This window comes from Pristiophorus japonicus, chromosome 9 (genome assembly GCF_044704955.1).
Source record: "Pristiophorus japonicus isolate sPriJap1 chromosome 9, sPriJap1.hap1, whole genome shotgun sequence".
Taxonomy (NCBI): domain Eukaryota; kingdom Metazoa; phylum Chordata; class Chondrichthyes; family Pristiophoridae; genus Pristiophorus; species Pristiophorus japonicus.
Window position 1 is genome coordinate 211974209 of NC_091985.1, and position 26794 is coordinate 212001002.

The 26794-nt window shown below is 46.7% G+C and overlaps 1 protein-coding gene across 1 annotated transcript; it reads right to left on the reverse strand.

The window, feature by feature from the left end:
- Positions 1-716: 716 nt before the first annotated feature.
- On the reverse strand, positions 717-26784 carry LOC139273577 (zinc finger protein 551-like). Its single transcript, XM_070890512.1, has 3 exons — positions 26678-26784; positions 25664-25827; positions 717-2654 (listed from the first exon to the last, which is right to left on the reverse strand). Exon 3 carries the CDS (start codon positions 2301-2303, stop codon positions 1377-1379), a length of 927 nt encoding a protein of 308 aa, XP_070746613.1. The 5' UTR covers positions 2304-2654; positions 25664-25827; positions 26678-26784; the 3' UTR covers positions 717-1376.
- Positions 26785-26794: the final 10 nt, after the last annotated feature.

Genomic DNA, 26794 nt, shown 5'->3' on the forward strand with positions numbered 1-26794 from the left:
AACACTCAAGAAGCTCAACACCATCCAGGACAAAGCAGCCCGTTTGATTGGCACCCCATCCACCACCTTAAATATTCACTCCCTCCATCATCGACGTACCGTGGCTGCAGTGTTTACCGTGTACAAGCTACACTGCAGCAACACGCCAAGGCTTGTTCCGCAGCATCTCCCAAACCTGCAACCTCTACCACCTAGAAGGACAAGGGAAGCAGGCATATGGGAACACCACCACCTCCACGTTCCCCTCTAAGTCACACACCATCCTGATTTGGAAGCATATTGCCGTTCCTACATTGTTGCTGGGTCAAAATCCTGGAACTCCCTCCCTAACAGTACTGTGGGAGTACCATCACCACATGGACTGCAGCAGTTCAAGAAGGTGGCTCCCCGCCATCTTCTCAAGGGCAAATATGGATGGGCAATAAATGCTGGTCTTACCAGCGACGCCCACATCCCTTGAATGAATTTAAAAAATGAATCAGAAGCATCTGACCTCTCAAGTGGGCATAAAAGATTCCATGACGTTATTTTGAAGAAAAGAGATCTCTCCGGTGTCCTGGCTAATATTTAGCCTTCAACCAACATCACTGTGAAAAGCATTTTATAAATACAAGTCTTCCTTTAACAAAGGAGAAAAGGTTCAAAAATGGAACAGTGGGTAACAGGACATCAATTAGTCTCCTCTTGGAGAAATCAAGGAATCGACTCACTGCATGTAGGAAGCAAAGCTGATTTATTTGACAGTGGTTTGACAGAGGATGCAGAAAAGATTTAGAAGAATGATTCCAGGGATGAGGGACTTCAGTTACATGGATAGACTGGTGAAGCTGGAGTTGTTCTTCTTAGAACAGAGAAGGTTGAGAAGAGATTTGATAGAGGTGTTCTAAAATCATGAGGGGTCAGAGTAGAGAGAAAATATTCCCATTGGTGGAAGGATTGAGAACCAGAGGACACAGATTCAAGGTGATTGGCAAAAGAACCAAAGGCGACATGAGAAAAAACTTTTTTAAGCAGCGAGTGGTTAGGATCTGGAATGCACGGCCTGAAAGGCTGGTGGAGGCAGATTCAATCGTGGCTTTCAAAAAGGGAATTGGATAAGTACCTGAAATAAAACATTTCCAGGGCCACAGGGAAAGGGCGGAGAGTGGGACTAGCTGAAGTACTCTTGCAGAGAGCCGGCACGGGCTCGACGGTCCGAAAGGCCTCCTTCTGTGCTGTAACCATTCTATGATTCTATGATATCCAGAAAATTAAACTCCAGCCCAGTTATAGGGATTAATTACACCAGCGGCAACAAACCCCACAGTCCGAGTGAACATGGTTCAGTCCTGGATGTGATTAACGGCAACAATAACAGCAGAGTCCAACCCCTGCAGTCACTTGTGAGCTCGCTGGTGTCTCAGCAGGTTGGATGAATCAGTGAATCCCTTCCCACACTCAGAGCAGGTGAACGGCCTCTCCCCAGTGTGAACTCGCTGGTGTCTTAGCAGGTCGGATGATCGAGTGAATCCCTTCCCACACTCAGTGCAGGTGAACGGTCTCTCCCCAGTATGAGCTTGCTGGTGTGTCAGCAGGTGGGATGATTGAGTGAAATGCTTCCCACATTCAGAGCAGATGAATGGCCTCTCCCCAGTGTGAGTTCGCTGGTGTTCCAGCAGGTGAGATGATCGAGTGAAACCCTTCCCACATTCAGAGCAGATGAACGGCCTCTCCCCAGTGTGAACTCGCTGGTGTGTCAGCAGGTTGGATAAGTAAGTGAAGCCGTTACCACACTCGGAGCAGATGAATGGCCTCTCCCCACTGTGAGTGCATTGGTGTGTCCGCAGGTCGGATGATCGAGTGAATACCTTCCCACACACAGGACAGGTAAACGGCTTCGCCCCAGTGTGAACTCGCTGGTGCCTCAGCAGGTCAGATGAACGAGTGAATCCCTTCTCACACACGAAGCAGGTGAATGGCCTCTCCCCAGTGTGAATTCGCTCGTGTGCCAGCAGGCTGGATGAATATGTGAATTCCTTCCCACACACAGGACAGGTGAATGGCCTCTCCCTGTTGTGAATTCGCTGGTGTGCCAGCAGTCTGGATGAATAAGTGAATCCCTTCCCACACACAGCGCAGGTGAACGGCGTCTCCCCAGTGTGAACTTGCTGGTGTTCAGTGAGGTGGGATGAACGAGTGAATCCCTTCCCACACACGGGGCAGGTGAATGGCCTCTCTCCGTTGTGACAGCGTCGATGAGTTTCCAGCGCAGAGGGACAATTGAATCCCTTCCCACAGTCCCCACATTCCCACGATTTCTCCATGGTGCGGGTGTCCTTGTGTCTCTCCAGATTGGACGATCAGTTGGAGTCTCGTCCATACACAGATCACGTGTACGGTTTCTCCCCGCTGTGAATGGTGCGATGTTTTTTCAGGCTGTGTAACTGGTTCAAGCTCTTTCCACAGTCAGTGCACTGGAACACTCTCACTCGGGTGTGTGTCTCGATGCTTTACCAGTCACACTGATGTTTGAAATCTTTTCCCACAGACAGAACAGACAAGCACTTCTCCTTCCACATTCAAAGGCTGATGATATTCAGGTGAATCGAGTGACTGTCAGATCTTGATATGATTGGTTCGAGTTTCCCGTCTGTAAATCCTCCTCTTCTAATATCCTGTAAAAGGAGTTTACAAAAGTCAGCACTGGAAGGGCAGGATAGAAATTGAGGACAGACAATCCTAGTTTCTAAGGAACATTCTTTCCTCTCTTGTTCTCCCAAAGCTGTAACTTCCCATACCACACATTCTCCCTCCACCCTGTGCTGAAATCCAAACTCATCGCACCACATCCATCATTTCTTTCTTCCATCTGCAGTTTTCTCACTCCCGCTTCTCTGGTTGGGTTCAGTTCTACATCCCTCGTGTGCATATTGAGAATAAATGAGGAAATTATTTTATTTTCTCTCCTGGTCACTGGGATCCTAAAGCTCCGCCTGCCCTCAGCTCCTGTACCAAGATGGCCACGTCGGCGCCGTGATCCTGTCCAAGAATTCGGCTAGTTACCCCGAGTAGTCGGGTCTATCACCGCGGGTCAAACACAGGGCCTGAGGCCTACACCAGGTGTTTCTGAATCTGCCCAGCCCACCGAGGGGTCCAATTCCTCCACTGAGCCCAGAAGCTCCTACCGACTCGTGGAACGTCTCTTCCGCCTCAGACCACCTCCACCACTGGCACTGCGCCTGCTCAGAGCACAGTCCGGTCCCGTGTCTGGGCTCCTGGTGTCAATTGATAGAGCACTTTACCCCTGCGCGAGGGATTCTGGCTACAGAAGTAAACGTCGCAACATTTGGTCATTCAGGACAGACAGCAGGGATTATTGCAGGAAATAACACAGTGCAGTGAGAAAAGAAATGCAGTGGATGTTGTGTCGATGGATTGTCAAAAGGTGTTTGATAAGGTGCCGGACAGGAGGCTTGTTGATCAAATTAAGGCTCATGGTATTAAAGGGAGTGGAGCCACGTGGAGAGGAAGTTGGGTAAAGGGCAGAAAACAGAGAGTAGTGGTTAATGGATGTTCTTCAGACTGGAGGGATGTAAACAGTGGTGTCCCCCAGGGTCAGTGCTGGGACCATTGCTCTTAATATAGAGACAGGATCTGGGCTAGGGAATAAACACATAAGAATTAGAAGCAGGAGTAGGCCATTTGGCCCCTCGAGCCTGCTCCGCCATTCAATAAGATCATATTGATTCATCAATTGATCCACCGCTGCGAAAAATAATCATAAGAATAAAACTTTCAGACCACCTGGCATCGACCTCCGCACCGGCTACGGACCCGACAGCGGCACACCCAGCCCAGTCTTTCTCATCAACATCTGGGGAATTGTGCTAAAATTGGAAGAGATGTCCCAGACTAGTCAAGCAACAGCCTGACATAGTCATACTCACAGAATCATACCTTTCAGCCAATGTCCCAGACTCCTCCATCACCATCCCACCAGTGGCAGCACAGTAGTATACAGTCGGGAGGGTGTGGCCCTGGGAGTCCTCAACATTGACTCCGGACCCCATTAAGTCTCGTGGCTTCAGGTTAAACATGGGCAAGGAAACCTCCTGCTGATTACCACCTACCGCCCTCCTTCAGCTGATGAATCAGTACTCCTCCATGTTGGACACCTGGGAGAAGAACTGAGAATAACAAGGCGCACAGAATGTATTCTGGGTGGGGGACTTCAATGTCCATCAAGACTGGCTCGGTAGCACCAATACTGACTGAGCTGGCCGAGTGCTGAAGGACATAACTGCCAGACTGGGCCTGCAGCAGGTGGTGAGAGAACCAACACGAGGGGAAAAACCTACTTGCGCCCATCCCTTCGGAAAGGGCACGAAAATGAATGGCACGAAAGGAGTGAGTCAGCCGAGCAGCGGGACTTCGGAAAGGGCGCGAGAGCAGGAACAGCGGTAAGCCTACAAAGGGCGTGAGTCAGCCGAGCAGACAGCCGAAACAGCACCACGTGACCTGGGAGGATAAGAAGTAAAAAGATTCAAAGTGTGACATCACAGGAAAGCAGGCAAGTGATTGGTTGGTCAGTTTTTCTCTCTTTTCTTGGGCATTGGTTTAAATTAAGAGCTGGGATTAAAAATCTTAACTTTCAAAAAGTGAAAACTTAACTAAATACATTCGAGATGGCAGGGCAGGCGATGTGTTACTGCTGCTGCATATGGGAGCTGGTTGACCCCATTGAGGTCCACGGCGACCACATCTGCAGTAAGTGTTGGCTGCTCGAGGAACTTCGGCTCCACGTTGATGAGCTGGAGTCCGAGCTGCAGACACTGCGACACATCAGGGAGGGGGAGAGTTACCTGGACCCTGTGTTCCAGGAGGCAGTCACACCCCTTAGATTCATCAATTCAAATTTGGTCCGTGTTAGGGACAGGAGGGTGAGACTACGAGTGAGGCAGCTGTGGGGATCCAGGAGGTAGTGATGGAGGAGCCTCAGCAATTGTCCAATAGTTACGAGATTCTTGCTCCCTGTTTGGACGAGGGCAGGGACTGCAGGGAGGATGAGCAAACTGACCACAGCACCGTGGTACAGGAGGCCATTCAAGTGGGGGGAGTAAAAAGAAATGTTGTAGTGATAGGAAAGAGTAAAGTTAGGGGGATAGATACTGTTCTCTGCAACCGAGAGCGTGAGTCCCGAAGGCTGTGATGCCTGCGCAGTGCCAGGGTTAAGGACATCGCCTCTGGGCTGGAGAGTGGGAGGAGGAAGATCCAGTTGTTGTGGTCCACGTAGGGACCAATGACATAGGTAGAACAAAGAAAGGGGTTCTGCTGAGGGATTTTGAGCAGCTAGGGGCTAAATTAAAAAGCAGAACCACAAAGGCAATAATCTCTGGATCACTACCCGAGCCACGAGCAAATGTGCATAGGGTAAATAAGATCAGAAAGATGAACACGTGGCTCAAAGACTGGTGTGGGAGAAATGGATTTTGATTTATGGGACACTGGCACCAGTACTGGGGCAAGAGGGAGCTGTTCCGTTGGCACTGGCTTCACTTGAAGCAGGCTTGTGCTAGTGTCCTGGCAAATAACTAGGGCTGTAAAGAGGGCTTTAAACTAAATAGTGGGTGGGGGGGGGGGGGTTCAGGTGAGCAGAAATTTAAAAAGTCAAAGAGCAAGGAGAAGGCAATAGAGCAGGGTAGCGGTGGGGGAAATGATAACCAGAGTGTAACAGGAAGGGACAGAATGTATAAAAATAAGAGTGTATCAGAACGTGGGGTCAAAAAATGGTAAAAAGACAAAATTAAAAGCTCTTTATCTGAATGCACGCAGCATTCATAACAAGATAGATGAGTTGATGGCACAAATTGATACAAATTGGTATGATCTGATAGCCATTACAGAGACGTGGTTGCAAGGTGACCAAGGCTGGGAACTAAATATTCAGGGGTATTTGATGATTCAAAAGGATAGACAGAAAGGGAAAGGTGGGGCAGCTCTGTTAATAAAGGATGAGGTCAGTGCAGTAGTGAAAAATGATATTGGCTCAGAAGATCAAGATGTAGAATCAGTTTGGGTGAAGATAAGAAATAATAAGGGGAAGAAGTTACTAGTGGACATAGTCTATAGGCCCCCTAACAGTAGCTACACTGTTGGATGGAGTATAAATCAAGAAATAATGGAGGCTTGTAAGAAAGGATTGGCAATAATCATAGGCGATTTTAATCTTCATATTGATTAGACAAATCAAATTGGCCAGGGTAGACTTGAGGAAGAGTTTATAAGAATGTATCCGGGATGGTCTCCTTGAACAGTACGTTGCAGAACCAACCAGGGAGCAGGCTATCTTCGAACTGGTATTGTGTAATGACACAGGATTAATAAATGATCTCACAGTAAAGGATCCTCTCAGAAAAAGTGATTATAACATGGTCGAATTTCAAATTCAGTTGGGGGGTGAGAAAGTCAGATCTCAAACCAGTGTCCTGATTCTAAATAAAGACGATTACAAAAGGTATGAAAGCAGAAGTGGGGATGTTCGCTGATGACTGCACAGTATTCAGTTCCATTCGCAACTCCTCAGATAATGGAGCAGTCCTTGCCCGCATACAGCAAGACCTGGACAACATTCAGGCTTGGGTTGATAAGTGGCAAGTAACATTCGCGCCACACAAGTGCCAGGCAATGACGATCTCCAACAAGCGAGAGTCTAACCACCGCCCCATAACATTCAATGGCATTAGCATAGCTGAATCCCCTACCAACAACATCCTGAGGTTCAGCATTGACCAGAAACTTAACTGGACTAGTCACATAACTACTGTAGCAACAAGAGCAGGTCAGAGGCTGGGTATTCTGCGACGAGTGTGTCACTCCCGACTCCCCAAAGCCTTTCCACCAAGGCACAAGCCAAGAGTGTGATGGAATACGCTCCACTTGCCTGGATGAGTGCAGCTCCAATAACACTCAAGAAGCTCGACACCATCCAGGACAAAGCAGCCCGCTTGATTGGCACCCCATCCACCCCCACCAACATTGGTTGTAATTTACCAAAATTCCTTGGATTCTGGGGAGGTCCCAGCAGATTAGAAAACTGTAAATGTAACACCCCTATTTAAAAAAGGAGGCAGACAAAAAGCAGGAAACTATAAACCAGTTAGTCTAACATCTGTGATTGGGAAAATGTTGGATTCCAGTATTAAAGCAGTAGTAGCAGGACATTTGGAAAAGCAACATTCGGTCAGGCAGAATCAGCATGGATTTATGAAGGAGAAGTCCTGTTTGACAAATTTGCTGGAGTTCTTTGAAGATGAACAGGGTGGATAAAGGGGAACCGGTGGATGTGGTGTATTTGGATTTCCAGAAGGCATTTGACGAGGTGCCAAATAAGAACATAAGAAATAGGAGCAGGAGTAGGCCATACGGCCCCTTGAGCCTGCTCCGCCATTTGATAAGATCATGGCTGATCTGATCATGGACTCAGCTCCACTTCCCCGCCCGCTCCCCATAACCCCTTGCCCCCTTATCTGTTTATTTCGGTCTTAAATGTATTCAATGTTCCAGCTTCCACAGCTCTCTGAGGCAGCAAATTCAACAGATTAACAACCTTCAGAGAAGAAATTTCTCCTCATCTCTGTTTTAAATGGACGGCCCCTTATTCTAAGATCATGTCCTCTAGTTCTAGTCTCCCCCATCAGTGGAAACATCCTCCCTGCATCCACCTTGTCAAGCCCCCTCATAATCTTATATGTTTCAATAAGATCACCTCTCATTCTTCTGAATTCCAATGAGTAGAGGCCCAACCTACTCAACCTTTCCTTATAAGTCAACCCCCTCATCCCCAGAACCTAGTGAACCTTCTCTGAACTGCCTCCAAAGCAAGTATATTCTTTTGTAAATATGGAAACCAAAACTGCACGCAGTATTCCAGGCGTGGCCTCACCAATACCTTATATAGCTGTAGCAAGACTGCCCTGCTTTTATACTCCATCCCCTTTGCAATAAAGGCCAAGATACCATTGGCCTTCCTGATCACGTGCTGTATCTGCATACTATCCTTTTGTGTTTCATGCACAAGTACCCCCAGGTCCCGCTGTTCTGCGGCACTTTGCAATCTTTCTCCATTTAAATAATAACTTGCTCTGATTTTTTTCTGCCAAAATGCACGACTCACACTTTCCAACATTATACTCCATCTGCCAAATTTTTGCCCACTCACTTAGCTTGTCTATGTCCTTTTGCAGATTTTTTGTGTCCTCCTCACACATTGCTTTTCCTCCCATCTTTGTATCATCAGCAAACTTGGCTCCGTTACACTCAGTCCCTTCTTCCAAGTCGTTTATATAGATTGCTGGGGTCCCAGCACTGATCCCTGCGGCAGCCCACTAGTTACTGGTTACCAACCAGAGAATGAACCATTTATCCCGACTCTCTGTTTAGCCAATCCTCTATCCATGCTAATATATTATCCCCAGCCCCATGAACTTTTATCTTGTGTAGTAACCTTTTATGTGGCAACTTGTCAAATGCCTTCTGGAAGTCCAAATACACCACATCCACTGGTTCCCCTTTAGCCACCCTGTTTGTTACATCTTCAAAGAACTCCAGCAAATTTGTCAAACAGGACTTCTCCTTCATAAATCCATGCTGACTCTGCCTGATGAATTTTGCTTTTTCAAATGTCCTGCTACTGCTTCTTTAATAATGGATTCCAAAATTTTCCCAACCACAGATGTTAGGCTAACTGGTTTATAGTTTCCTGCTTTTAGTCTGCCTCCTTTTTTAAATAGGGGTGTTACATTTGCAGTTTTCCAATCTGCTGGTACCTCCCCAGAATCCAGGGAATTTTGGTAAATTACAACCAATGCATCCACTATCCCTGCCACTACTTCTTCTAAGACCCTAGGATGCAAGCCATCAGGTCCAGGGGATTTATCTGCCTTTAGTCCCATTATCTTACTGAGTACCACCTCCTTAGTGATTGTGATTGTGTTAAGTTCCTCCCCCCCGACAGCCCCTAGACTATCCACTGTCGGAATATTGTTAGTGCCCTCTATCGGGTGTATGTACCGCCATGCTGCTTCAGGCTGCTGGTTGCCGCTCCTTTTATGGCCCTGACCTGCCGCTGATGGTCTCTTGGGGCCATGAAAGGAGCGGCGACCAGTGGCCTGGAGTGGCATGGCGGCATACCACTGCAAGGTACAGCGCGAGCTGAAGGAGGGTGACGGCAGCGAAGAGGGCAGCTGGATTGGATGTCATCAAGGTCCAGGTCGGGGATTGGAGCTTGGGCAGCTACAGCAGGAGCAGCGAAGTTGGGGTGCAGAAGCGGCGAATGATCATGCAGCGATGTGTTCGGGGCCCAGGGGAGGCGTGTGTTTGGGGCCAGAAGAGGCGAGAGCCCAGGGGCAGCACAGGCCTGTTCGCACTAGGTCCGTGCAGCAGAGCAGGTCTCCAGTCGTTTTGGTGGATTAGCCAGTGTGATGGCTGGATTTTTAACAGGTATCTTCCACCCTTCAGGATGTAGTTTGGGACCTGGAATATTAGGTCCTTCATTGAAGCACCTGTGATCTCATCCCTTTTTGACGTGGAAGCAAGTCATCCTCGATACAAGGGACCGCCTATGATGATGATGAAAGGCTGATACAAAATATTTGTTCAGAGTTTCTGCCATCTCCATGTTCCCCATTACTAATTCCGCGGTCTCGTCCTCTAAGGGACCAACATTTACTTTAGCCACCCTTTTCATTTTTATGTACCTATAGAAACTCTTGCTATCTGTTTTTATATTTGGTGCTAGTTTACTTTCATAGTCTATCTCCCTTTCTTAATCATTTTTATAGTCATTCTTTGCTGGCTTTTAAAAGCTTCCCAATCTTCTGTCCTCCCACTAGTTTTTGTCACTTTGTATGCCCTTGTTTTTAATTGGCTACCATCCTTTATTTCTTTAGGTAGCCACGGATGGCTATCTTTTCTCTTACATCCTTTCCTCCTCACTGGAATATATTTTTCTTGAGAGTTGTGAAATATCTCCTTAAATGTACATCATTGTTCATCAATCGTCTTACACTTTAATCTATTTTCCCAGTCTAATTTACCCAACTCTGCCCTCATACCTTCATAGTCTCCTTTATTTAAGCTTAGTACACTGGTTAGAGATCCAACTTTCTCACCCTCCATCTGAATTTGAAATTTAATCATGCTATGATCACTCATTCCGAGGGGATCCTTTACTAGGACATTGTTTATTAATCCTGTCTCATTACACAGGACTAGATCTAAGATAGCTTGTCCCCAGTTGGTTCCGTTGCATACTGCTCAAGGAACCCGTCCCTTACGCATTCTATGAACTCCTCCTCAAGCCTACCCTGACCAATTTGATTTGTCCAATCAATATGGAGGTGAAAATCACCCATGATTATTGCTGTTCCATTTTTACAAGCCCCCATTATTTCCTGATTTATGCTCCAACCAACAGAGTTGCTACTGTTCGGGGCCTATAGACTACGCCCACCAGTGACTTTTTTCCCCTTATTGTTCCTTATCTCCACCCCAAACTGTTTCAACACCTTCATCATTTGAGCCAATATCGTCTCTCACTATTGCAGTGATTCCATCCTTTTTCAATAGAGCTACCCCACCTCCTTTCCCTTTCTGTCTGTCCTTCCGGATTGTCAAGTACCCCTGAATATTTAATTCCCAGCCCTGGTCACCTTGTAATCACGTCTCTGTAATGGCTATCAGATCGTACCCATTTGTCTCAATTTGTGCCGTCAACTCATCGATTTTGTTACAAATACTATGTGCATTTAGACAAAGTTTTTTTTACCCTTTTTTCCTACTTGTTTCCTCTCTCCTTCAAATTCACTTTCTTTATTTTAGCTTTCTAATTCCAGCTTTACTCCCCTCCCTACTGAATCTAGTTTCAGGTTCCCATTCCCCTGCCAAGCTAGTTTAAACCCTCCCCAACAGCACGAGCGAGGATATTGGTCCCGGCTCTGTTGAGGTGCAACCTGTCCGGCTTGTACAGGTCCCACCTCCCCCAGAAACGGTCCCAATGCCTCAGGATACAAAAGCCCTCCCCCGTCTGCACCATCTCTCCTGCCACGTATTCATCTGCTCTATCCTCCTATTTCTGTACTCACTAGCTCGTGGCACTGGGAGTAATCCGGAGATTACAATCTTTGAGGTCCTGCTTTTTAATCTCTCTCCGAGCTCACTTAACTCTGCATGCAGGACCTCATCCCTCTTCCTACCTATGTCATCGGTACCGATGTGGACCATCACCTCTGGCTGTTCACCCTCTTCCCCCCAGAATGCCCTGCAGCCGCTCAGTGACATCCTTGACCCTGGCACCAGGGAGGCAACATACCATCCTGGAGTCACGTCTGCGGCCGTAGAAACGCCTGTCTGCTCCCCTGACTATTGAATCCCCTACCAATATAGCTCTTCCATTCTTCTTCCTCCCCCCTGTGCAGCTGAGCCACCCAAGGTGCCGTGGACTTGGCTCTGGCTGCACTCCCCAGAGTCACCATCGCCTCCACCGGTATTCAGAACAGAGTACCGGTTGGTGAGCAAGATGCACTCAGTAGATTCCTGCACTAGCTCCCTAGTCCTCCTCTTCTGTCTGGAGGTCACCCACTCCTTCTCTGCCTGCACACTCTTAAGCTCTGGGGTGACCGCCTCTAGAAACGTGCTATCCACGTTGCGGTGCATCCGCGAGACTGAGAGCAGTGACCCCAGCTGCCGCTCAAACTCCAAAACACGGAGATACGTCCTGCACACATGGTCGCCCCGGCTGCACGAAGCACCCGGGACTTCCCACATGCCACAGGATGTGCAATCCATAGGACTGAGCTGCCTTGCCATCCCTCTAGTTACACTCGGAAATATCAAGTCGAACTAAACTAAACCTTAGCACAACACACCCAGCCGTTACTCAGCAAACAGCCGACTCAATTAACTGGCTCTCCTGAGATAATAAAGATCACATATATTTACTGGCAGATCATACTTACAACAATGCCAAAGGTTTCCTCCTGAAAAGAAAAAGAAAAATACTCACCAATCCACCAGCCAATCACTTACCCGCTTGGTTGTGACGTCACACTTCGATTTTGAATTTTTTTTAACTTTTTGTCCCTACACCAGCTGGCTCCTCTGACTCTCGGGCCCTTTTATCTGGGCCTGGCTCTTCCCGCACAAGATAAAAGTTCACGCGGTTGGGGATAATATATTAGCATGGATAGAGGATTGGCAGAGAACAGAGAGTCGAGATAAATGGTTCATTCTCTGGTTGGCAACCAGTAACTAGTGGGCTGCCACAGGGATTAGTGCTGGGACTCCAAATATTTACAATCTATATTACCAACTTGGAAGAAGGGGCTGAGTGTAACGTAGCCAAGTTTGCTGATGATACAAATATGGGAGGAAAAGCAATGCGTGAGGAGGACACAAAAATCTGCCAAAGGATATAGACAGGTTAAGTGAGTGGGCAAAAATTTGGCAGATGGCGTATAATGTTAGAAAGTGTGAGATCATGCACTTTGGCAGAAAAAAATCAAAGAGATAGTTATTATTTAAATGGAGAAAGATTGCAAAGTGCCGCAGTACAGCGGGACCTGGGGGCATTTGTGCATGAAACACAAAAGGATAGTATGCAAGTACAGCAAGTGATCAGGAAGGCCAATGGAAACTTGGCCTTTATTGCAAAGGGGATGGAGTATAAAAGTAACGAAGTCTTGCTACAGCTATATAAGGTATTGGTGAGGCCACACCTGGAATACTGTGTGCAGTTTTGGTTTCCATACTTACGAAAGGCTATACTTGCTTTGGAGGCAGTGCAGAGAAGGTTCACTCGGTTGATTCCGGGGATGAGGGGGTTGACTTATAAGAAAAGGTTGAGTAGGTTGGGCCTCTACTCATTGGAATTCAGAAGAATGAAAGGTGATATTATCGAAACGTATAAGATTATGAGGGGGCTTGACAGGATGGATGCAGAGAGGATGTTTCCACTGATGGGGGAAACTAGAACTAGAGGACATGATGTTAGAATAAGGGGCCACCCATTTAAAACAGAGATGAGGAGAAATTTATTTTCTCAGAGGATTGTAAATCTATGGAATTTGCTGCCTCAGAGAGCTGTGGAAGCTGGGACATTGAATAAATTTAAGATAGAAATAGACAGTTTCTTAAACCATAAGGGGGTAAAGGATTATGGGGAGCGGGAAGTGGAGCTGAGTCCATGATCATATCAGCCATGATCTTATTAAATGGCGGAGCAGGCTCGAGGGGCCGTATGGCCTACTCCCGTTCCTATTTCTTATGTTCTTAAACATCCACTCCCTCCACCACCGGCGCAACGTGGCTGCAGTGTGTACCATCTACAAGATGCACTGCAGCAACTCGCCAAGGCTTCGAAACCCGCGACCTCTACCACCTAGAAGGACAAGGGCAGCAAGCACGTGGGAACACCACCACCTCCATATTCCCCTCCAAATCATACACCATCCTGACTTGAAAGCACATCGACGTTCCTTGATTGTCGCTAGGTCAAATTCCTGCAACTCCCTCCTTAACTGTGGGAGTACCATCACCACACAGACAGCAGCGGTTCAAGGTGGCTCACCACCATCCTCTGAAGGGCAATAAACCAGTGCCACGTTCTAGTCAGAGTAGGAATCGCAGGATAGCTCAGATGAATACATGGCTTGAGGAGTGGTGCAGAAGAGAGGAATTCAAATTCCTGGGACATTGGAATCGGTTCTGGGGGAGGTGGGACCAGTACGGTCTGCATCTGGACAGGACCGGAACCAGTGTCCTAGGGGGAGTGTTTGCAAGTGCTGTTGGGGAGGGGTTAAACTAATATAGCAGGGGGATGGGAACCTATGCAGGGAGACAGAGGTAAGTAGAATGGGGGCAGAAGCAAAAGATAGAAAGAAGAAAATTAAAAGTGGAGGGCAGAGAAACCCGGCAAAAATCAAAAAGGGCCACATTACAGCAAAATTCTAAAGGGGTAAAGTGTGTAAAAAAGACAAGCCTGACGGCTCTGTGCCTCAATGCAAGGATCAGTCATAATAAAGTGGACGAATTAACTGCGCAGGCAGCAATTAACGAATATGATATAATTGGCATCACAGAGACATGGCTCTAGGGTGAGCAAGGCTGGGAACTCAACATTCAGGGGTATTCAACATTCAGGAAGGATAGACGAAAAGGAAAAGGAGCTGGGGTAGCGTTGCTCGTTAAAGAGGAAATTAACGCAATAGTAAGGAAGGACATTAGCTTGGATGTTGTGGAATCTGCATGGGTGGAGCTGCGGAGTACCAAAGGGCAGAAAACGCTAGTTGGGGTTGTGTACAGACCACCAAACAGTAGTAGTGAGGTTGGGGACAGCATCAAACAAGAAATTAGGGATGCGTGCAATAAAGGTACAGCAGTTATCATGGGCGACTTTAATCTACATATTGATTGGGCTAACCAAACTGGTAGCAATACGGTGGAGGAGGATTTCCTGGTGTGTATTCGGGATGGTTTTCTAGACCAATATGTCGAGGAGCCAACTCGAGGGCTGGCCATCCTAGACTGGGTGATGTGTAATGAGAAAGGACTAATTAGCAATTTTGTTGTGCGAGGCCTCTTGGGGAAGAGTGACCATAATATGGTAGAATTCTTTATTAAGATGGAGAGTGACACAATTAATTCAGAGACTAGGGTCCTGAACTTAAGGAAAGGTAACTTCGATGGTAGAAGACGTGAAATGGTTAGAATAGACTGGCGAATGATACTTAAAGAGTTGACAAAGGGATAGGCAATGGCAAACTTTTAAAGATCACATGGATGAACTTCAACAATTGTACATCCCTGTCTGGAGTAAAAATAAAACGGGGAAGGTGGCTCAACTGTGGTTAACAAAGGAAATTAAGGATAATGTTAAATCCAAGGAAGAGGCATATAAATTGGCCAGAAAAAGCAGCAAACCTGAGGACTGGGAGAAATTTAGAATTCAGCAGAGGAGGACAAAGGGTTTAATTAGGAGGGGGGAAATAGAGTGTGAGAGTAAGCTTGCTGAGAACATAAAAACTGACTGCAAAAGCTTCGATAGATATGTGAAGAGAAAAAGATTAGTGAAGACAAACGTAGCTCCCTTGCAGTCAGATTCAGGTGAATTTATAATGGGGAACAAAGAAATGGCAGACCAGTTAAACAAATACTTTGGTTCTGTCTTCACGAAGGAAGACACAAATAACCTTCCAGAAATACGAGGGAACCGAGGGTCTAGTGAGAAGGAGGGACTGAAGGAAATCCTCATTAGGCGGGAGCTTGTGTTAGGGAAATTGATGGGATTGAAGGCCGATAAATCCCCGGGGCCTGATAATCTGCATCCCAGAGTACTTAAGGAAGTGGCCCTAGAAATAGTGGATGCATTGGTGATCATTTTCCAACAGTCTATCCACTCTGGATCAGTTCCTATGGACTGGAGGGTAGCTAATGTAACACCACTTTTTAAAAAAGGAGGGAGAGAGAAAACAGGTAATTATAGATCGGTTAGCCTGACATCAGTAGTGGGGAAAATGTTGGAATCAATTATTAAAGATGAAATGGCAGCGCATTTGGAAAGCAGTGACAGGATCAGTCCAAGTCAGCATGGATTTACGAAAGGGAAATCAAGCTTGACAAATCTTCTAGAATTCTTTGAGGATGTAACTAGTAGAGTGGACAAGGGAGAACCAGTGGATGTGGTGTATTTGGACTTTCAAAAGCCATCTGACAAGGTCTCACACTAGAGATTGGTGTGCAAAATTAAAGCACATGGTATTGGGGGTAATGTACTGACGTGGATAGAGAACTAGTTGGCAGACAGGAAGCAGAGAGTCGCAATAAACGGGTCTTTTCAGAATGGCAGGCGATGTCTAGTGGAGTGCCACGGGGCTCAGTGCTGGGACCCCAGCTATTTACAATATACATTAATGATTTAGATGAAGGAATTGAGTGTAATATCGCCAAGTTTGCAGATGACACTAAGCTAGGTGGCAGTGTGAGCTGTGAGGAGGACACCAAGAGGCTGCAGGGTGACTTGGACAGGTTAGGTGAGTGGGCAAATACATGGCAGATGCAGTATAATGTGGATAAATGTGAGGTTATCCACTTTGGTAGTAAAAACACGAAGGCAGAATATTATCTGAATGGTGGCAGATTAGGAAACGAGACCTGGGTGTCATGGTACATCAGTCATTGAAAGTTGGCTTGCAGGTACAGCAGGTGGTGAAGATGGCAAATGGTATGTTGGCCTTCATAGCTAGGGACTTGAGTATCGGAGCAGGGAGGTCTTATTGCAGTTGTACAGGGCCTTGGTGAGGCTTCACCTGGACTATTGTGTTCAGTTTTGGTCTCCTAATCTGAGGAAGGATGTTCTTGCTAATGAGGCAGTGCAGCGAAGGTTCACCAGACTGATTCCCGGGATGGCAGGACTGACATATGAGGAGAGACTGGATCGACTGGGCGTGTATTCATTGGAGTTTAGACGGATGAGAGGGGATCTCATAGAATCATATAAAATTCTGACGGGACTGGATAGGTTAGATGCACGAAGAATGTTCCCGATGTTGGGGAAGTCCAGAACCAAGGGACACAGTCTAAGGATAAGGGATAAGCCATTTAGGACTGAGATGAGGAGAAACTTCTTCACTCAGAGTTGTTAACTGTGGAATTCTCTACCGCGGAGAGTTGTTGATACTAGTTCATTGGATATATTCAAAAGGGAGTTAGATATGGCCCTTATGGCTAAAGGGATCAAGGGGTATGGAGAGAAAGCAGGAAAGGGGTACTGAGGTGAATGATCAGCCATGATCTTATTGAATGGTGGTGCAGGCTCGAAGGGCCGAATGGCCTACTCCTGCACCTATTTTCTATGTTTCTATGTAAATGCCGGCTTTGCCAGTGATGCCCACATCCCGTGCACGTATTAAAAAAAGTTCGTGAAAGTCGACTGGGAAAATAGATTCAAGTGCGAGATGGTTGAGAAGCAGTGACAGACAATAAAGGAGATATTTCATAACTCTCAACAAAAATATATTTTAGTGAGAAGGAAAGATTTTAAGCGAAGGGAGAACCATGCGTGGCTAACTGAGGAAGTAAAGGATGGTATCAATTTGAAAACAATGGCATACAAAGTGGCCTAGATTAGTGGGAGGCCAGAGTATTGGCAAATATTTGAAAGAAACAGCAAATGATGACTAAAGAAATAATAGAGAGGGAAGATAGATTATGAGATTATTAGCAAGCAATATAAAAAAGATAGGAAGAGCTTCTCCAGATATGTAAAAAGGATAGGGTAACTAAAGTAAATGTTGGTCCCTTAGAGGATGAGACTGGGGAATTAATAATGGGGAACATGGAAATGGCAAAGTCTTTGAACAATTATTTTGTATCAGTCCACGGTAGCAGACACTAAAAACATCCCAATAATAGATAATCAAGGGGCTATAGCGAGGGAGGAACTTAAAGTAATCACTAAACAAAAAGTGCACAGTAAAATAATGAGACGAAAGGTGGAAAAGGCCCCTGGACTATATGGCTTGCAACCTTGGGTCTTAATACACAGTAATGCTGCCTCTACACTGTCCCATGAAACACTGCCAGGGCAGGTACAGCACGGATTAGATACAGAGCAAATCTCCCTCTCCAGTATCCCTTCAAACACTCAAAAGGTAGGTATAGAACATAAGAAATAGGAGCAGTAGTAGGCCATTTGGCCCCTCGAGCCTGCTCCGCCATTCAATAAAATCATGCCTGATCTGATCCTCTCCTCAACTCAACTTCCCCTCCCACTCCCCATAAACCTTGACTCGCTTATCATTCAAAAATCTGTCTATCCCCACCTTAAATACATTCAATGACCCAGCCTGCACAGCTCTCTGAGGTAGAGAATTCCAAAGATTCACAATGCTCAGATAAGAAATTCCTCCTCATTTCAGTTTTAAATGGGCGACGTCTTATTCGGAAACTATGCCCCCTAGTTCTAGATTCCCCCAAGAGGGGAAACTTCCTCTCTGCATTTACCCTGTCAAGCCCCCTTAGAATCTTATACATTTCAATAAGATCACCTCGAAGTCTTCTAAACTCCAATGCATATAGGCCCAACCTGCTTTACCTTCCTTCATATAACCCTTTCATCTCAGTAATCAACCTCGGGAACCTTCTCTGAACTGCTTCCAGTGCAAGTATACCCCTCCTTAAATAAAGGAGACCAAAACTGTACGTAGTTCTCCAAGTGTGGTCTTACCAACGACCTGTCCAGTTGTAGAAGGACTTTCTTACTTTTATACTCCATCCCCCTTGCAATAAAAAACAAAATTTCCATTTGCGTTCCTAATTACTTGCTGTACTGCATGCTAACTTTTTGTGTGTTTAATATACAAGGACCCCAGATCCCTTTGTACCACCGCATTTTGTAATCGCTCCCCATTTAAATAATAATTTGTTTTTTTATTTTTCCTACCAAAGTGGATAACCTCACATTTTCCCACATTATACTCCATCTGCCAATTTTTTGCCCACTTACTTAGCCTCTTTATATCCCTTTGTAGATTCTTTGCATCCTCCTCACAACTTGCTAGGTTAGCACAGGTTAGATACACAATAAATCTCAATCTACATTATCCCATCAAACACTCGCAGAACAGGTACAACCTGTGTTAGATACAGAGTAAACCTCTATCTACACTGTCCCATCAAACATTCTCAGGACAGGTACAGCACAGGGTTAGATACAGAGTAAAGCTCCCTCTACACTGTCCCATCCAAAACTCCCAGGGCAGGTATAGCACGGGCCAGATACAGAATAAAGCTCCCTCAATATTGCCCCATCAAACACTTGCAGGGCAGGTACAGCAAAATTAGATAGAGTAAAACTCCCTCTACACTCCCAGGGCAGGTACAGCATGGATTAGATACAGAGAAAAGCTCCCTCTACACTGTCCCATCAAACACTCACACGGCAGGTACAGCACAGGTTAGGCAGAGAGTAAAGCTCCCTCTACACTGTCCTATCAAATATCCCCAGGGCAGGTACAGCATGGGATAGATACAGAGTAAACCTTATTCTACACTGTCCCAACAAACACTCCCAGGACAGATACAGCACAGATTATATACAGCTTAAAATTCCCTCTACACTGTCCCATAAAACAATGCCCGGGCAGGCACAGGACAGATTAGAAACAGAGTAAACCTCCCTCTACACTGTCCCATCAAATACAACTAGGGCAGGTAGAGTATAGGTTTGATACAGAGGAAAGTTTCCCCTAAACCGACCCATAAAAGCTCACAGAGCAGGTAGAGCAAGGGTTAGATACAGAGCAAAGCTCCCTCTGCAATGGCCCATGAATCACTCACAAGGCAGGTACAGTGCGGGTTCTGCAGAGAATAAAGCTGTCTCTACATTGTCCCATCAAATAATCCCAGGGCAGGTACAGCAAGAGTTAGATACAGCATAAAACTCTCTGTACACTGTCCTGTCAAAAACACCTGGGACATGTACAGCATGGGTTAGATACAGAGTCATCTTCCCTCTACACCGTCCCATCAAACACTCCAAGGGCAGGTATGGAACATAAGAAATAGGAACAGGAATAGGCCATTTGGCCCCTCGAGCCTGCTCCGCCATTCAATAAGATCATGGCTGATCAGATCCAGGCCTCAACTCCACTTCCCTGCCCACTCCCCATAATCCTTGACTCACTTATCTTTCAAATTTCTGTCTATCTCCTCCATTCAATGGCCCAGCCGCCACAGCTCTCTGAGGTAACGAATTCCAAAGATTCACGTCCCTCAGACAAGAAATTGCTCCTCATTTCCCTTTTAAATGAGCGACCCCTTATTCTGAAACTATGCCCCCCAGTGTTAGATTCCCCACGTGGGGAAACATCCTCTCTGTATCTACCGTGTCAAGCCCCCTCACAATCTTATACGTTTCAATAAGATCACCTCTACGTTTTCTAAACTCCAATGAGTACAGGCCCAACCTGCTCAACCTTTCTCATTATGACAACCCCTTCATCTCAGCAATCAACCTCGTGAACCTTCTCTGAACTGCCTCCAGTGCAAGTATATCCTTCCTGAAATAAGGAGACCAAAAATGTACGCAGTACTCCAGGTGTGGTCTTACCAATACAGTTGGAGCAGGACTTCCCTACTTTTATACTCCATCTCCCTTGCAATAAAGGCCCACATTCCATTTGCCTTCCTAATTAATTGCAGTAACTGCATGCTAAATGTTGGTGTTTCATGTACAAGGAACCCCAGATCCCGCTGTACACGGCATTTTGTATTCTCTCCCCATTTAAATAATAATTTGCTTTTTATTTCTCCTACCAAAGTGGTTAACCTCACTTTTTCCACATTATACGCCATCTGCCAAAGTTTTTCCCACTCACTTAGCCTCTCTATATCCCTTTGTAGATTATTTGCGTCCTCTTCCCAACTTGCTAGGTTAGCACAGGTTTGATACACAGTAAATCTCCCTCTACATTATCCCATCAAACACTCGCAGAGCAGGTACAACACGGGTGAGACACAGAGTAAAACTTCCACTACACTGTCCAAAAAACACTCCCAGGGCAGGTACAGCACGGGTTCGGTAAAGAGCGAAGCTTCCTCTACACTATCCCATCAAACACTCCCAGGGCAAGTACAGCACGGGTTAGATGCAGAGTAAAGCTCCCTTATTACAACAGTGACTACAATCCAAAAGTATTTCATTGGCTGTAAAGCGCTTTGAGAGGTCCGGTGGTCGTGAAAGGCGCCAAATAAATCCAAGTCTTTCTCCCTCTACACTGTCCCATCAGACACTGCCAGCCCATAATGAGCAGGGCTCAGGGAGGTTGGTTGCTAGACACTGCCAGCCCATAATGAGCAGGGCTCAGGGAGGTTGGTTGCTAGACACTGCAGTGATGTCATAAAGCAGGGCCATTCAGCCCAGCTGGTGCTCTCCATGTCCCTTTAAAGGTGGAGAGCTGGGACATCCTGTCTTAACACACATCCCGTTGTTCATACTGAAAATCCCCAGGGAAGGCCCAAGGCCCAGAGTGTGGAACACAACCAAGGGGGAAAGAGGAGGAGACACGGTGCAGTGTGGGAGATGAGGGAGGAGTCTGCTCATTCCCAGGGGCAGATCAGACAAAGTGCTTTGAGTGGTGAGTCCAGCAATGAAACTGAAAACAAACCAAAGGGAATAAATAAAGATCCAATCCAAGGGAACAAGCAACGGGTCATTGGACAGAAATCACAACCGGCCCAAAATTATTCAATGGGCGAACATCAATTGCTTATTGTGGGAAGTTCCACACTTCAACCATCTATTGAGTGAAGAAGTGTTTCCTAACATCTCTCCTGAATGGCCTGGCTCTGATTTTAAGGTTATGTCCCCTCGTCCTAGACACCCCAAGCAGCAGAATAAATTTCTCTCTATCTACCGTAGCAATTGCTTTCAAATTCACACTAAATTCCCACAGACTAGGTGGAGTATGGGTTGGATACAGAGTAAAGTTCCCTCTACACTGCCGCTGGGCAAACTTCGGTGTCCGTCCGACCGCGCTGGGCAGCTTATCAATTAAAATTCAGCAGCAGTACGATCTGCCACTGCACTGAAAACTTTCCACCCGCAGCTCCTGGTTAAAGCTCCCTCTCAACACTCCCAAGGCAGGTACAGCACAGGTTAAATACAGAGTAAACCTCCATCTACACTGTCCTATCAGACACTCCCAGGGCAGGTACAGCACGGGTTAAATACAGAGTAAAACTCCCTCTACACTATCCGATCAAACAATGCCAGGGCAGGCACAGCACAGATTAGATACAGAGTTTCCCATGTGGTGGCTGGCGTGCAACGGCCACCACACGTTAAAAAAAGCCACGCACAGGCATCTTCCACCCTTCAGGATGTAGTTCAGGACCTGGAATATTAGGTCCTTCATTGAAACACCTGTGAACTCATCCTATTTTGGCGTGGAAGCAAGTCATCTTCGTTTTGAGGGACTGCCAATGATGATGATGAGATACAGAGTAAACCTCTCTCTACACTGTCCCATCAGATACAACTCGGGCAGGTAGAGTATAGGTTAGATTCAGAGGAAAGCTTCCCCTGCAGCGATCCATCAAAGCTCACAAGGCAGGCAGAGCATGGGTTCGATACAGAGCGAAGCTCCCTCTACACTGTCCCATCAAGCACAGTGAGTCAGGGTCATAGAAGCTACCCCAGTGAGAGTCATTGCCAGAGGTAACTGTACCCCAGTGAGTCATAGAAACATAGAAACATAGAAAATAGGTGCAGAAGTAGGCCATTCGGCCCTTCTAGCCTGCACCGCCATTCAATGAGTTCATGGCTGAACATTCAACTTCAGTACCCCATTCCTGCTTTCTCGCCATACCCCTTGATCCCCCTAGTAATAAGGACTTCATCTAACTCCTTTTTGAATATATTTAGTGAATTGGCCTCAACAACTTTCTGTAGTAGAGAATTCCACAGGTTCACCACTCTCTGGGTGAAGAAGTTCCTCCGCATCTCGGTCCTAAATGGCTTACCCCTTATCCTTAGACTGTGACCTCTGGTTCTGGACTTCCCCAACATTGGGAACATTCTTCCTGCATCTAACCTGTCTAACCCCGTCAGAATTTTAAATGTTTCTATGAGGTCCCCTCTCATTCTTCTGAACTCCAGTGAATACAAGCCCAGTTGATCCAGTCTTTCTTGATAGGTCAGTCCCGCCATCCCGGGAATCAGTCTGGTGAACCTTCGCTGCACTCCCTCAATAGCAAGAATGTCCTTCCTCAGGTTAGGAGACCAAAACTGTATACAATACTCCAGGTGTGGCCTCACCAATGCCCTGTACAACTGTAGCAACATCTCCCTGCCCCTGTACTCAAATCCCCTTGCTATGAAGGCCAACATGCCATTTGCTTTCTTAACCACCTGCTGCACCTGCATGCCAACCTTCAATGACTGATTTACCATGACACCCACGTCTCTTTGCACCTCCCCTTTTCCTAATCTGTCACTATTCAGATAATAGTCTGTCTCTGTTTTTACCACCAAAGTGGATAACCTCACATTTATCCACATTATACTTCATCTGCCATGCATTTGCCCACTCACCTAACCTATCCAAGTCGCTCTGCAGCCTCACAGCATCCTCCTCGCAGCTCACACTGCCACCCAACTTAGTGTCATCCGCAAATTTGGAGATACTACATTTAATCCCCTCATCTAAATCATTAATGTACAGTGTAAACAGCTAGAGTCAGTGCTAGAGGAAACATGCAGCAGAGCCTGGTCTCTAGTCGTCTTGGATCTCCTTGCCATTGGACCAAGACCTTGCTTTGCCAAGCCCGTGTGGTAACTGGTGTGCAACAGTCACCACAAGTTAAAAGAATTCACGCTATTAGCAATACATAACAATCCTCTTCCTCTGCAGTTATCAATATATTGCAATTCCCCATGCCTGTAGTTTCGTTATATTACAATTCGAAATATCTTCAGTTATCAGCAACAAATTGCATTTATATCGCACCTTAAACGTAGTAAAATGTTCCAAGGCGTTTCACAGGACCGTTATCAAACAAAATTTGACACCCAGTCACGTGAGGAAATATTAGCACAGGACTAAAAGCTTGTTCAAAAGGGTAGGTATTAAGGAGCATTTTGAAGGTGGAGAGGTTTAATGAGGGAATTCCAGAGCTTATGGTCGCGGCAGCTGAAGATACGGCCACCAATATTGGAGAAATGAAAATTGGGGCTGCTCAAGTGGTCAGAATTGGAATGCAAAGATCTCTGAGGGTTGTAGGGCTGGAGGAGGTTACAGCAATAGGGAGGAGCAAGGTCCTGGACGGATTTCAAAACAAGGATGAGCATTTTGAAATCAAGGCATTGATGGACCAGGAACCAATGTCGTTCAGCGAGCTCAGAGGTGATGGGTGAACGGAAATTGGTACAAGTTGGGATGAGAGGGCTGAGGACAGATTGAGTAGAATACGCCTAAATTCTCTGGAGTTGAGAAGAATGGAAGGTGATATCATTGAAACATATAAAAATCTTAGAAGAATGGACAAGGGCCGGATAGTCTCGAACTAGGGGTTCTAGTATTAGGATAAGAGATCGGCCATTTAAGACTGAGATGAGGAGATATTTCTTCACTCAGAGAATTGTGAATCTTTAAAACTCTCTATCCAATAGAGATCTTACTGAATGGAGGAGCAGACGGGAGGGTCCGTATGGCCTAATCCTGCTGCTACTCATTGTGTTCTTGAGTAAGGATGCTGTTAGGAGTGTTTTAGAAACATAGAAATTTACAGTGCAGAAGGAGACCATTTCGGCCTATCGTGTCCGCGCCGGCAAACAAAGAGCGGCACGGTTCTCAGTCAGCAGCCCTGAAGGTGACGTATAAACCTATGAACAATGAACATTGGCGGAAAGATAAAGAGCACCCAGCCCAACCAGTCCGCCCCACACAACTGCGACACCCCTTGCAACAAAACATTCTACTGTCCACCCCAAACTGGAGCCATGTGATCTCCTGGGAGAGGCAAAAACCAGATAAAAACCCAGGCCAATTTAGGGGAAAAAATCTGGGAAAATTCCTCTCCGACGCTTCCAGGCGATCGAAACAAATCCAGATCACCCTGGCCGTACTAGATTCCCTGCAGTACTTACCATTATATCTGCGCAGTCCAACAAAAGGTCATCCAGTATAATCCCAATTACCAGCTCTAGGTCCGTAATCCCATCCAACCATCGCTTAAAAGTGGTGAGGGTTTCTGCATCCACCACTCTTCCAGGTAGTGAGTTCCAGATCCCCACAACCCCCTGCGTAAAGAAACCCCCCCTCAAATCCCCTCTAAGCCTTCCACCAACCACCTTAAAACTATGCCCCCTAAGTTAAGCTTAAGTTTATGGAGAGTGCGAGGTGTGAGGCCGATCAGAGGCATGGATGACGGTTTGAGCAGATGAACTGAGGAAGGGGTAGAGACCGGCGATGTTATGGAGCTGGAAGTAAGCATGCTTGGTGATTGAGGGAATATGGGTTCGGAAGCTCATCTCGGGGTCAAGTACGACGCCAATCAATAAATTGCAACTCTCCATATCTGTGTTTCAGTATATTAGAATACTACATATCTCTAGTGATCAATGCTTCAAAATTAGTAGTTATCAATATATTTTCTTATAATTCTAAATGTTCACGAATGTATAATTGATTCTGTCAGTAATAGGCCGTGCTGGTATTTCAGATTGGTTTGTGCATCGTGATCAGTGAATTGACTCTGATGCTTCCAGTTCAATCTTTCCAATGGCTTTCTCACCAGATGGGAAATATTTGAACATTGAGATCTGATGGTGTCGGTGTGAGTTCAGTCCCACCTAATGTACAGAGACCGGTCCATCTGCTGGGCTCTGCCTCAAACTGGAGTCACCTCTTAGATCAAAGCCCTTTACTCTAAAACACACACAAGATTCACTGTGACTGTGTTCAGAGACAGAAAGTGATCTCACTTCACATCCCATTGCATGGCCTCATGCTGGATAATTGTGCTCGGTGGTCAGTCTCTCCCAGTCTCATTTCCTGTCTTACCTTGTAACCTGTGTGTACTGTCTACAGGACCGGTGTGTATCTGAGTAAATGGCACTTTCTCTTACCTTTCTCCCCAGTCGATCTATTGAAGCACTTTCAATTGGAAAGGGCTCCCTGGCTGGTGCCCTCACAATCCTGTGCTGGTTCACCTGCTGTTGTTCCTCAGTCCACAATCCCTGTTTCCTTCCAGCTGTGGAACTTTCTCAATCACTCCGCCATTCACCGGGATCTAATTATGACAGGGCAGAAAATTAGAAGAATATTAATGTTGTCAAGTGGAATGTAGTGTAAGGTGTTTTTCCAGCGTTTCAGAAAAGTATATGTCCAATATTTCTGTTTCATTTTATCCTTTTCCTCAGATCTCTGTCCTGCCCATCTGGACTTATAGAAAATCACCAGAATTCTCCCCGGGTTACACACTGTCTGATCTCACTGGGTCCCCGGGTTACACACTATCTGATCTCACTGTGCCCCCGGGTTACACACTGTCTGATCTCACTGGGCCCCCGGGTTACACGCTGTCTGATCTCACTGGGCCCCCGGGTTACACACTGTCTGAGCTCACCGGCCCCCGGGTTACACACTGTCTGATCTCACTGGGCCCCGGGTTACACACTGTCTGATCTCACTGGGCCCCCGGGTTACACACTGTCTGATCTCACCGGGCCCCCGGGTTACACGCTGTCTGATCTCACTGGGCCCCCGGGTTACACACTATCTGATCTCACTGTGCCCCCGGGTTACACACTGTCTGATCTCACTGGGCCCCCGGGTTACACGCTGTCTGATCTCACTGGGCCCCCGGGTTACACACTATCTGATCTCACTGTGCCCCCGGGTTACACACCGTCTGATCTCACTGGGCCCCCGGGTTACACACTGTCTGATCTCACTGGGCCCCCGGGTTACACACTGTCTGATCTCACTGGGCCCCCGGGTTACACACTGTCTGATCTCACTGGGCCCCCCGGGTTACACACTGTCTGAGCTCACTGGAAGTTTCAGTCTATCTCCCGCATGTCCCCAAACCCTGAGCTGCAGGGCTGTGTGTTCAGTTCGGTGTTTTCCCTCAGACTCACCGCAACCTTCCCGCCCGCCGCCGCCGCCGCCGCCGCCGAGCGCTCTGCCCCTGCCTCAGCCGCCCACCATCAGTCCGGTTCCCTGCGGCCCCCGGTTCCCCACATTGTCCAACCGCT

Bases quoted from the DNA above. Each gene is read 5' to 3' on its own strand.
- LOC139273577 (XM_070890512.1), bottom strand. From the start codon at position 2,303: ATGGAGAAATCGTGGGAATGTGGGGACTGTGGGAAGGGATTCAATTGT.